The 12891-nt window shown below is 35.7% G+C and overlaps 1 protein-coding gene across 6 annotated transcripts in view; it reads right to left on the reverse strand.

The window, feature by feature from the left end:
• Positions 1–12891, reverse strand: part of Fam120c (family with sequence similarity 120 member C) — a 142276-nt gene that overhangs the window by 94844 nt on the left and 34541 nt on the right. For all 6 annotated transcript variants that reach the window (XM_078034769.1, XM_078034768.1, XM_078034774.1 and 3 more), the window contains exons 3-4: positions 11905–11987; positions 7536–7664 (exon numbers count right to left, since the gene is read on the reverse strand). In XM_078034769.1, coding sequence (XP_077890895.1) covers positions 7536–7664; positions 11905–11987 — 212 coding nt within the window. The remainder of the gene's footprint in view (positions 1–7535; positions 7665–11904; positions 11988–12891) is intronic.

Raw genomic sequence — 12891 nt, forward strand, 5'->3', positions numbered from 1 at the left:
GGGGATTTAGCTGTCATGAAACTTAATCTTCAAGAAAGTTTATAAACATTTAACAAATCATCAAAATCTAACAGCGGCTCACCTGTTTGTGATCCCAGCCCACCCTATGAAAAATCATATATATCATCAGAGCACTCAAATTTGGGCATGTCACTCATCTTCTCTGAGAGGTGAGGGTCATCCACACTTCTGAGTGTGAATTCCTTTGCTGTTCTTAAATAAATCTTTACCTAAGAACAGGTACTACTACTCTTTTTGTAATAAATGTTAAGAACTGGGTGGGGCTGAGGGTGTAGCTCAAAGGTAGAGTGCTTGCCTGGGGCAGAATGCTGAAGGCCCTGAGTATGATCCCCAGTACCACAGGATAAAAAAGAACATGAGTGGTTCCAAGTTGATGTGCCCTTCTTTTGGGAATTCCTTGGACCCTCTCTGGTGACAAAAGTACTATTGATTAAATGATGTGTTTAGGATTTCTTGTTCTTCCAGAATCTCTGAGTATATACACAATGCACTCTGAAATCTAAAAGTGTCCACTGGTGGGGTCAGAGAAAGCTGCAAAAGAAACTAGTCCAGACTGGGAGTGGTGGCACACACTTGTAATCCTGGGGCTGGTGACAGAGACAGGAAGATCACAAGTTCAAAGCTAACCTCAGCAATTTAGTGAGATTCGGCATAAAAAGGCTGGGTGTGGCTCAGTGGTTAAGTAAGCCTCAGTTTAATCTCTGACACAAAAAAGAAAAGAAAACTGAAAGAAACTGAAAAAGAAAGAAATTGTAGTCCAGTTTTGGCCTGAGTAGTGAAAAAGTGGTCTCCAAAAACTCAAAAGTATAAAGAAATACCCTGTTTTCCTTTTTATTTTTTCTCTTCCTTTGTGTTCCAGACCAAAGCAAATCTTGGATGGCAACAGTGGCAATTGAAAAACAGCAGGAAACTAAAACTCTGAAAGATAAGAACCTTGCTCTCCAATTAGAAGAAGAATGATTTTTCTTCTCTCTTTTTGTCCTTCTGCTCTTTGGTCATAGGCACAGTCAGAAAAAGTACAACACAAAGTTGGATGATTAAAGTTCTGACTTTCTGGCAAGAAGACCAAAAAGGGGGTAGCCCAAAGAACCAGGAAGACTGAATAGATGCAGAGGAGAACTACTAAAAGCAAAATGACAAGCTGTTTATGAACCACTGGGTTCACTCCTGAAATAAGACATGCACGAATCTGACTCTAAACAGCAGACCACAGACTAAAACTGAATTAAGAGATAGATTATGGCCCAAGACCCAGACTAAACACTAAATGGCATATACACAGGACTGATCTAGATATGTTTGCAAGGACTTTAACAGTATTGACACTGAAAGCACAGCTCAAGGAAGGCTAAAGTACTAGTGGTCTGAACCAAAATAGATTTACTGATTCCTAAAACAAAAATTATCAATATGCCCCATAATACTGAAACAAGATCAATAGCCTCATAACATAATTTCAAAATTTCCTAGATATAATTCAAAATTACTTGACATGGGTAGAACCAGAAAATGTTAACTCATGTGAATAAAGAAAATTGAGATGGCAATGTTGAGATGACACAGTGTGGTATTACCAAACAAAGACACTTTAAAAGCCATTATAGAAATATTGACACTAACAGGAAGACTTGAAACAAAGTCTCAGCAAAGAAAGAAAATATATGAAAATAACCAAATGAAAATTATACAACTTAAAAATACAATAAATAAAAAAGTAGAAGGACTCTACAGCAAAAGAGAGATGGCAGAGAGTTAATGAAGCTTATCATAGATCAACACATTAGCCAGTATGATAAAAAAAGAAAAATAATTTCTTAAAAAAAAACCAAAAAAACAGAAGACATAGAAAGCCAGCATGGTGGCATATGCCTGTAATCCCAGTGGCTTGGAAGGCTGAGGTAGGAGAATCGAGAGTTCAAAGGCAGTCTCAGCAAAAGTGAGGTACTAAGCAACTCAATGAGACCCTGTCTCTAAATAAAATGCAAAAAAAAAAAAATAGGGCTAAGGATGTGGCTCAGTATTAGTTGAGTGACCCCAAGTTCAATCCCTAATTGCCCCCCACAAAAAAGAGAACAGAGTATTAGAAATCTAGGGGATAACACCAAAAGGTCTAAATTGGTTCTCTGGGTCACAGAAGGAAAAGGAGAAAGAATGTGAGCAGAGAATCTATTTAAAGAAATAATAGCTAAAATCTGACCAAATTTATTGAAATGCAAATTTAGAAATTCAAGAAGCTCATCAAATTCTAAACAGAATAAGGTCAAAGAAATCTATGCCAGGGCTAGGGATGTGGCTCAAGCGGTAGCGGTAGCGCGCTCGCCTAGCATGCATGCAGCCCGGGTTCGATCCTCAGCACCACATACAAACGAAGATGTTGTGTCCGCCGAGAACTAAGAAAAAATAAATGTTAAAATTCTCTCACTCTCTCTTTAAAAAAAAAAAAGAAATCTATGCCAGATACATTACTGATAAATCATGTGAAACAAAGAAGAAATAACACTAACTCTATATAATTCCTTTAAAAATAGAAGAGGAGTACTTGTAAACTCCTGACTCCAACACTACCCTGATAACAAAACCAGACCAACACAGCACAAAGATAAAACAAAAATCAAACAAACAAAAAACTACAGACCAGGGCTGGGGTTGTGGCTCAGTGGTAGACTGCTCACCTAGGATGCGTGAGGCACTGGGTTAGATCCTCAGCACCATATAAAAATAAAATAAAGGTATTGTGTCCACCTATAACTAAAAAACAAATATTAAATACAAAACTACAGACCAAAATTCTTTCAAAATAAACAAAATTTAAAAATACTCAATAAGGGGCTGAGGTTGTGGCTCAGTGGTAGAGCACTCGCCTCACAAATGTGAGGCCCTGGGTTTGATCCTCAGCACCACATAAAAATAAATAAATAAAATAAAGGTATTGTGTCCAACTACTAAAAAATAAATTAAAAAAAAATACTCAATAAAATACCAAATTCAAATCCAGCCATATAAAAAAGGGGGTGGGGTGGGAGAATAATATATCATGACCAAGTTTGCTCAATATTCAATAATCAATCCAAAATATTAATGGACTAAGGAAGAAAACAATATGATTTTATCAATGAATAGATAAATTGCATTTGGAAAAATACACTATACATTCTGCAAACCAAGAATAGAAGACAACTTCCTTAACCTGAAAACATGCATCTATAAAACCTACAACTAATGTCACATTCAATGACTATTGACTGCTTTCTCTAAAGATCAGGAACAAGAAAAGGATATCTACTTGCAACATTTCTATTCAGCATCATTTGGAAATCTTAAATAATACAGTAAGTGAACATAAATAAGGGCATGTAGGATGAAAAATAAATAAATAAAATTGTCTGTGTTCATAGACAACATGAACAACTACACAGAAAATCCCAAGAAGTCTGTCAAAAAAACCTTCCAGAATAAGAGAGTTTACAAAGGTCACAATTTATAAGGTCAATAAACAAAACTAAATCATTATATCATCATTGAACAATTAAAAATGGAACAAAATAACATTCATGACAATACATGCCACAAATAGGAAATAAGTATAAATACTAAAAACCATATGCAGGACATGCTAAAAACTCTAAAACATGCAGTTGATGAAAGAAAATAAACATGACCAAATAATAGAGGCATGTCATATTCATGAATTCAAAGACTAACCAAAGCCATCTATATATTTAACACAGTTCCAATCAAAATCCCACAAGGATTTTTTCCCTATAGTTATAAATAAATAAAACTATTCTAAAACTTAGGTGGGGTTGTAGTTAAGTGGTAGAGTGCTCATCTCGTATGTGGAAGGCACTGAATTTGATCCTCATCACCACATAAAAATAAAAATAAAGGTATTACACCCATCTACAACTAATATATATAAGAATAAAATTGGAGAAATCACTACTCAATTTTAAGCCTTACTATAAAGTTACAATAATCAGTGTGCTACTGGAAAAGGACAGACACAAAGATCAACTGAACATAAGAGAATCTAGAAATAGACCCATGCAATTTAACCAAATGAATTTTGACAAAACTGCAAAGGCAATTCAACAGAGAAAAGATGGTCTTTTAAACAAGCTGTGTGGAAACAGCTAGGTATCCCTCTGCAAAAACAAAACTAGAAAACGAACAAAAACTCCTAACATAAAGAAATGAAGTATAAGTTAATGATTTGTTCTAAATGTAAAATGCATAACTATTTAACTTCAAAAAGAGAAAATTATGATGCATGCAATTAGTCAATGAGTTCTTCTTAGACAGGATACCAAAAGCATGATCCATTAATGATAAAAACTGATGGAAATTAAAAATTTTATTCTATAAAAGATGCTAATGAAATTAAAAAACAACCTGGAAGAAAATACTTGTAAACCAGATACATGACAAAGAACTCAGATGCAGAATATATAAGGAATTCTCAAAGCTCAACATAAGCAAACAAATGAACTTTAAAAATGGGCAAAAGAGGGCTGGGGTTATGGCTCAGTGGTAGAGTGCTTGCCTCGCATGTATGAGGCAGTGGGTTCAATACTCAGAACCACATATAAATAAATAAAATAAAGATCCTTTGACAACTAAAAAAAAATTTCAAAAATGGGCAAAAGACTATTTTTCAACAGACCATTCACCAAAGAAGATACAAGCAAATAAATCAGAAAAAAACATTTTTATCATTAGTATTTGGGAAAAGGAAATTAAAACTGTAATGAGGGGTAGAAGTGTGGCTCAGCGGTAAAATGTTTGTGGCTCAGTGCCCAGCACGTTTGAGGCCCTGAATTCTTTTCTGGTAAAATAAAATTAAAATAAGTTAAATAAGTTAAATGGGGGGCTGTGGCTGTGGCTCAGTGGTAAAGTACTTGCTTAGCACATGTGAGGAACTGGGTTTGATCCTCAACACCACATAAAAAAAAATAAAATAAAGATTAAAAAATACATATAATAAAAAAATTAATTCAATGGCTGGGCATGGTGGCACACACCTGTAATTCCAGTGACTTGAAAAGTCAGCCTCAATTACTCAGCAAGATCTAAACAATTTAGACCTTATATCAAGATAAAAATAAAAAGGACTAGGGATGTGGCTAAGTGGTTAAACACACCTGTGTTCAATCCCAAGTACCAAAATAATAATAAGTAAATAAGAGAGGTGTGGTGGCATACACCTATAACCCAGGGGCTTAGGCAGGAGGATCACAAATTCAAAGTGAGCCACAGCAACTTAACAAGGCCCTAACTAAGCAAGACCCTGTCTCAAAAATAAAAAAATAAAAAATAAAAAAAGGGCTGGGGCGGTAGCCAAGTGGTTAAACACTCCTGAGTTCACTCCTTGGTATCAAGAAAAAATAAATAAATGCATTTAAAAAATTACTGATCAATCACTGGTAAAAAAGGAATAGTGACTGGTTTAGCAAGGTCTTTACAAATTTAAACATATGCTTACCATATGACACAAAAATTCCACTCCCAGATATGTACTAATGTCCACACAAAAACCTGTATACAAGTATTTATAGCTTTTGTATTCATAATCACCAAAATTATAATCAACCTAAATAGGGGCTGGGGATATAGCTCAGTTGTTAGAGTACTTGCCTAGCATGCACAAGTCCCCGGGTTCAATCTCCAGCCCCCCCTCAAAAAAACCCACAATAACCTAAATAACCTTTAGGGGTGAATGAATAAAAAAACCTGTGGTATATCCATACAACAAATATTATTCAACAATAAAAAGGAACAAATTATTGACATGTATAACATGCAACAACTCAGCATTATATTGAATGAATTTTATATTGAATAAAAGAAATCTCAAAAGATTATCTACTATATGACTGATTCCATTCATATGACATTTCCAGAATATAAAACTTCAGTGACAGAGAATAACTGATGGTGCCATGGGTTTGGGATAGGCTTGAGTGTTCTTACAAAAAGATAATCAATTTGCTAAAAATAAAACCAACATATTTTCATAATTTTTAGTTTAATTTTGTTAGGATAAAATTCCAATTGAAGCCTGACACAGTGGCACACACCTGGAATCCCAGCAACTCAGGCAGCTGAGGCAGGAGGATCGTGAGTTCAAAGCTAGCCTCAGCAAAAACGAGGTGCTGAGCAACTCAGTGAGACCCTGTCTCTAAATCAATTACAAAATAGGGCTGCAGATGTGGCTCAGTGGTTAAGTGTCCCCGAGTTCAATTTCGCAGTACCAAAAAAAAAAAAAAAAAAAAAATCCCAATTGAGTCCTTTCTCCCATAAATAACCATGAAATTTTGATTCATGATTTAGTGAACTCATTTTAAGTGTCTTTTTCATTACCCATTTAATCCTCCACTAAGTAAGACCTCCTTTATGTTAAAATATACATAAAAAATGGCTGGGTTGGGCTGGGGATGTGGTTCAAGCGGTAATGTGCTCGCCTGGCATACGCTGGGCGCAGGGTTCAATCCTCAGCACCACATAAAATAAAGATATTGTGTCCACCTAAAACTGAAAAATAAGTATTAAAAAAAATTCTCTCTCTCTTAAAAAAATGGCTGGGTAACTTTACTTAGCATTATCTTCTCTAACTCCATCCATTTACCTGCAAATGCCATTATTTTATTCTCTCTTATTGCTGAGTAATATTCCATTGTGTATATATGCCACATTTTTAAATCCATTCATCTACTGAAGGCCATTTAGGTTGGTTCCACAGTTTAGCTATTGTGAATTGTACTGCTATAAACATTGATGTGGCTGTGTCCCTGTAGTATGCTGGTTTTAAGTCCTTTGGGTATAGAACAAGGAGAGGGATAGCTGGTTCAAATGGTGGTTCCATGGGAGGAATAGACAAACTCTAGATAGGGCAGAGGGGTTGGAGGGGAAGGGAGGGGGCATGGGGTTAGAAATGATGGTGGAACGTGATGATCATTATTATCCAAAGTACATGTATGAAGACACAAATTGGTGTGAATATACTTTGTATACAACCAGAGATATGAAATATTGTGCTCTATATGTGTAATAAGAATTGTAATGCATTCCACTGTCATATATAAATAAATAAAACAGAAGCAAATATTGGCTTAAAAAAATGGCTGGGGATGTAGGTCTGTGGTAGAGAATTTGCCTTGCATATAGGAGGCCCTGGAAAAAATTGATTAGAAGGAGCTATGTCAGATTAATTTAAACAATTCACTTAAAATATCACTACCTAGAAACTGGTAATGGTATTTTAAGTTATTTTTTTCCCTTATGTATTGTATTTTCTAGAGGGATTATTTTACGTTAATCATCAGTTAAAAAAAAACCCTTTCAATCCAAGCCTAATAATATTTTAAAGGAAATGAAATTTGGGGGCTTTAATTTATAAGATCGGAGGAGACAAGCAAAGAGAAGTTATATGTCATTGAAGACAACAGGAGACTTGCTGGTGTTGCTGGAGAAGTTAAGACAACTGTCAATTCTTAGGAAAGAGAAGGCTAGCTCACCTGAGATTGTTTGAAAACATCTTTCCCAACCACATCCAGGTTTGAAGGATCTTTGATAGAACTAACATACTCAGAAACAGCCTTGATCACCACATCACAGGGTGGAAGAACCAGTTGATGAGCTCGAACCTAGAAAAGGCAAGATAAAGAATGGTTACTAATGTCAAGATGGATCACTACACAGGACATAGTAATTCAACCCTGTAATCCCAGGTACTTGGGAGGCTGAGGAAGGAGGATTGTAAGTTTGAGAGCAGCTTCAGCAATTTATCAAGTCCATGTCTCACAATTTTAAAAGGGCTAAGGATGTAACTCAGTGGTAGATTTTCCCTGAGTTCAATCACAAGTGCCATAGATTTTTTTTTTTTTTTAGGAAAAGATGGATCATTTAGAAAAAAGTTAGGTGGGGATAAGATATGGAATTAAATAAATAACTGAGATAGTTAAACTATATTTAAAATAGTTTTTTTCTCCCCTCATTCTCAGTACAAAGAACCTGGAAAAGATTGGGAAAATATAAAGACATAAAAACATACCATATTTAATCCTACTACATAAATAACAATTGTCTGATGACACTGCCATAATCAGCTAGTTTTCTTTCATGAGATGTTTTATCTGCTTCCAACTTTTTACAAAATATCTTTATTTATTTTTATATGGTGTTGAGGATCGAACCCAGTGCCTCACTCATGCAAGGCAAGCGCTCTACCATTGAGCTACAGCCCCAGCCCTGTTTCCAACTTATTGTTATTAAAAGAAATGTTACAATGTGTGGATCATCTTTGGATCCTGATTTGAATTAATCACAAAAATGCCCTTTTGAGATAATCAGTAAAACCTGAAAATGGACTAGATGTTAGATTATACCAAGAGATTAGCATTGTCTGTTAGTGATAATGGCAGTGTGCTTGTGTAAGAAAATGCTCAAGTTCTTTAGTGATATATATACCAAAGAATGTGGGGTTGAAATAACATGACTTATGGCATTTTGCTTTAAAATACACACTATACACACACACACACACACACATACACACACACACACACACACATATATATCTCAACAACAAAACCCAGCAATGTTAGCAAAATCTTATTTACATAACTTTTTCAGTACTGGGGATGGAATATGGGGTTTCACATATGATAGGTAAGTGTTCTACCTCTAAGCTGCATCCCCAGCTCTTTTTAAATTTTTGGTGCCAAGGATTGAACACAAGGGCATTTAACAATTGAGCCACATCCCCAGACCTTTTTTGTTTTTATTTTATGTTTTTTGGTACCAGGGATTGAACTCAGGGTCACTTAACCACTGTGCCACATTCCCAGCCCTATTTAGTATTTTATTTAGAGACAGGGTCTGAGTTGCTTAGTGCCTCACTTTTGCTGGGGCTGGCTTTGAACTCGAGATCCTCCTGCCTTAGCCTCCTGAGCCACTGGGTTTACAAGTGTGCACCACCATGCCTGTCCCGTTTTTAATTTTCATTTTCTTTTTAATTTTTTTTAGCTGAACATGGACATAATACCTTTGTTTTACTTATCTATTTTATGTGGTGCTGAGAACCAAACCCAGTAGCTCACAAGTGCAGCACAAGCGCTCTACCACTGAGCCACAACCCCCCAAATTTTAAAATTTTGAGACAGGATCTTAATAAGTTGTTTAGGGCCTCACTAAGTTTCTGAGGCTGGCTTCAAACTTATGATTCTCCTGACTCAGCTTACCCAGTTGTTGGGATTACAGGTGTGTGCCACAAAGCCCAGCCTTTCTAGCCCTTTATAAAATTTAATTTTGAGACAGGTCCTCACTAAATTGCACAGGCTGGCCTTGAACTTGGAATATTCCTGTCTCAGCCTCCCGAGTAACTAGGATTACAGGCATGTGTCACTTGAAATAGGCTTGATACTTGAAAATGTTTTAAAGAAAAATTTTGATGCTATAATGAAATGTGGGTGTGACTTATTGCCCACTTTCCAATTAATTATAAGCTTATTCAAATGGTAATTACTGAATTAGAGTATAATGTTCTTAAATGCTTTGATAAAAACTGTTTTGACAAAATGATGTACCATTTTTTCCCTTTAAAAAATATTTACTGCACACTATATGCTAGTACTGCTCTAAGTACCAAGGACATGGCAGTGAACAAGAAACACAAATTCCTGCCCATGTGGGAGCTTAAATTCTAGTATAAGTGTGTTGGTATGTGGTGAGGGGAGTCAAAATTAATAAATAAGTAAAATATATAGTGTGCTAGAGGTAGATAAAAGCTAGGAAAAAAGACATAAGTAGAGAAGGAACATGGATTTAAGTACATGTATGTGTGCAGGTGCAAATATGTGTGTGTACACATAAAATTTTAAATGGGTATGTGTATAAAATTTAAGAGTGATCAGGAAAGGTCTTATTGAGAAAATTCTAGGAGTGAGGAAATGGCTATGTGAGAGTAAAAGGCATTCCAAGTAGAAGAAATGTCAAGTGCAGAGGTTCTAACATGAGATCAGAGGTATAACAGGGGGCCAGACAGTATAGGGGTTTATAGAATGTGGTAACGATTGGGTGAGTGACATCTATTAATACACTGAAAATAGACTGGGGTGGGAAGACAGTATAGGCACAGAACCATCCATTAATAAGCTATTGCAATAATCCAAGCAAGAAATAATGGTGGTGCATGTCTGTGATCTCAGAGACTCAGAGATTGAGGCAGGAAGATTAAATTTCAAGGCCTATTTTGCCTTAAACTGTCTCAAAATAAAAAAACAGAAAAGGCCAGGAGTGTAGCTCAGTAGTAGAGCACCCCTTGATTCAATCCCTAAAAACTGGGAAAAAAAGATGCCCATTTATATATGTAAATGAAGATGTTTAGTAGATAGATATTAGAATTTGGAATTTGAGAAAGAGGTTAGAGCTGGAGGCAATGGGCAGAAGGTCATAAAGTCAAGAGACTGGATGAAATCATGTGTGTAGATAGAAGAGAAGAAAACCAGGACAGAACTCTGGGACACTTCACATTTTTAAGATAAGAGAATAACAGAGGACACCGAGATGCAGCAATCAGACAGGAGGAAATCTGAAGAGAGTGCTTTCCTTAAAGACAAATGAAGAATGAGCAACCATGTCAAATGCTGCCAATTGGTCAAGGAAGATGAAAACAGATAACTGGTCACTGGGTCTATTAACTTGGAGGTTACTGACAATGTCAAAGGCAAATCCAGCAAATCAGATTGAAGAGAGAACAGGAGAGGAGGACAGTAAGCAGCTTAATAGTAGACAACTCTTTAGAAGATTTTGATATGAGAAGAAATATGTAGCAGTTTGGGTGTTAGTGGGTTTTTATTTTTATTTTGGGGGGTCAGTGGGTTTTTACTTTTATTTTTTGGTACCAGGGGTCGAACTCAGAGGTGCTTTACCACTATACATACCCCAGCCTTTTTTTTATTTTGCAAGGTCTCACTAAGTTGCTTAGGGCCTCACTAAATTTCTGAGTCTATCTTATGATCCTCTTGCCTCAGCCTCCTAAGCCGCTGGCATGCGCCACAATGCCCAACTTATTTTATCTTTTAAGATGGATGTGATTATACATTTGGTGGGGAAAAAACAATGAAGAGAGAAAAATAGATGATGTGAAGAAGGAGAAGAATTGCTATACAAATGCCCTTAAATTGGCAAGAGGGGATAGAATCTAATGTGAGTGAAGGGGTTGGCTTTTGATAGGAGCATGGACAGGTCATCCACAGTTAACAGGAGCACATGGGCACACAGATATATGCTGGTGAGGTAAGGAGGGTTTGGGAGCTTATGAAAGTTCTCTTCCCATTGCTTCCATTTTCTCAGTGAAAAGGAAGGGGGATTATGTACTGAGAATGAGCAAATAAAGAAGTATTTAGGCTGGAAGAAAGAGACAATATGAAACAGTCATCTAGGAAAGTGAGAGAATGAGAGAAATACAATACAATCACCACCTTACACTGCCACCAGAAGTGTAGGTGGGCATCAGTCTCAGCACAGCCTTGATAGCAGTAGACTAATTTTTCAATATTTGCTTAACTGTTAACAAAAAATATCATACTGCTCATTTAATTCACATGCCTGGTCACTAGAGATGTTGAACATCTAGTCATAGTATTATTGGCCACTATATTTCCTCTTTGGTGAATTGTCTGTATCAGTTCTTTGTTCATTATTTTACTAGTGGGATATTAGTATTTTTCTTTATAGATATGTATGGATTCTTATAAGGATATTATTACAACTAATTTTATCTGTATCTGAAGTGTTTTGAATCTAATGAAAGATAATTATTCCATCAAATTCTAAAACTTGATTACCCTCTAATGTGTACAGGCAGGAAATGGGACACATTACCTTAAGGGATGCAAGAGGATGTTCTGGTCCCAAGAGGCTCCAGTGAAAAGCAGCCAAGTCCTCATCTGGGAGAATGTGGTTACCTATAAAGTACATTTGTCATTTATTGACTATACCAATGTTTCCTGGAACCCCCAGGTCATGAAAAAGATCCTGGGAGAGAAAATGACCAAATAATTAACATAGATCGATATTCTTAATATAATAATTACAGTAGTGATGTGTTGATTACCTACTACATATCATGTGTATTATATGTATCATTTTTATAATATCAATGCATGATAAGTATTATTTCCATTTACAGATAAGGAAACTGAGGTTTAGACAATTTTGGTGACTTGGCCCTAGGTATGTACATACCAGGATGAAAAGCTAAGTCTATATAATTCCAAGCTCATGCTATTACCTATCATGTAGTTATGCTGCCTTTTATAATAGCAGCAACAAAATTAATTACTTTCCAATAAGTGTTGAGCATTTTATATCTCGTTTCATTTAACCTCATCAATACTACTATGAGATATTATTATTCCCATTTCCCAGATGAGAAAATTGAAATGGGCAAAGTGTGACTTCAGTGATTTGCACGAGGCCTAATTCCAAAACTTGTACTGATACTCTTAGGTTACTCAAACTCATATCCTTTGGAATTACAGAGCAGTGATCACATCTAACATAAATATGTTAACCTTCAGGTTGTAATTACTTGGAAAACCAATTCAAAACATAATCCACTCTCCAGAATTTACTTTAAATACATCCTTAAGAGACAGTATAATAGAGGGATAGAGGAATGGATAAAATATATGATAAAGCAAGTATTGTAAAATGTTAATGGTAGAATATAGGTGGTGGATATAGTGTTTTCATTGCAAAATTCTTTCAGTTTTGCTGTATTATGGAAATTTTCATAATAAAATATTAGTACAAAAGAAATGAAGAGAAAAAGAAAAATATAATCAACAATTTGTGTTCCTGATCTAA

This window comes from Ictidomys tridecemlineatus, chromosome X (assembly GCF_052094955.1).
Source record: "Ictidomys tridecemlineatus isolate mIctTri1 chromosome X, mIctTri1.hap1, whole genome shotgun sequence".
Classification (NCBI taxonomy): domain Eukaryota; kingdom Metazoa; phylum Chordata; class Mammalia; order Rodentia; family Sciuridae; genus Ictidomys; species Ictidomys tridecemlineatus.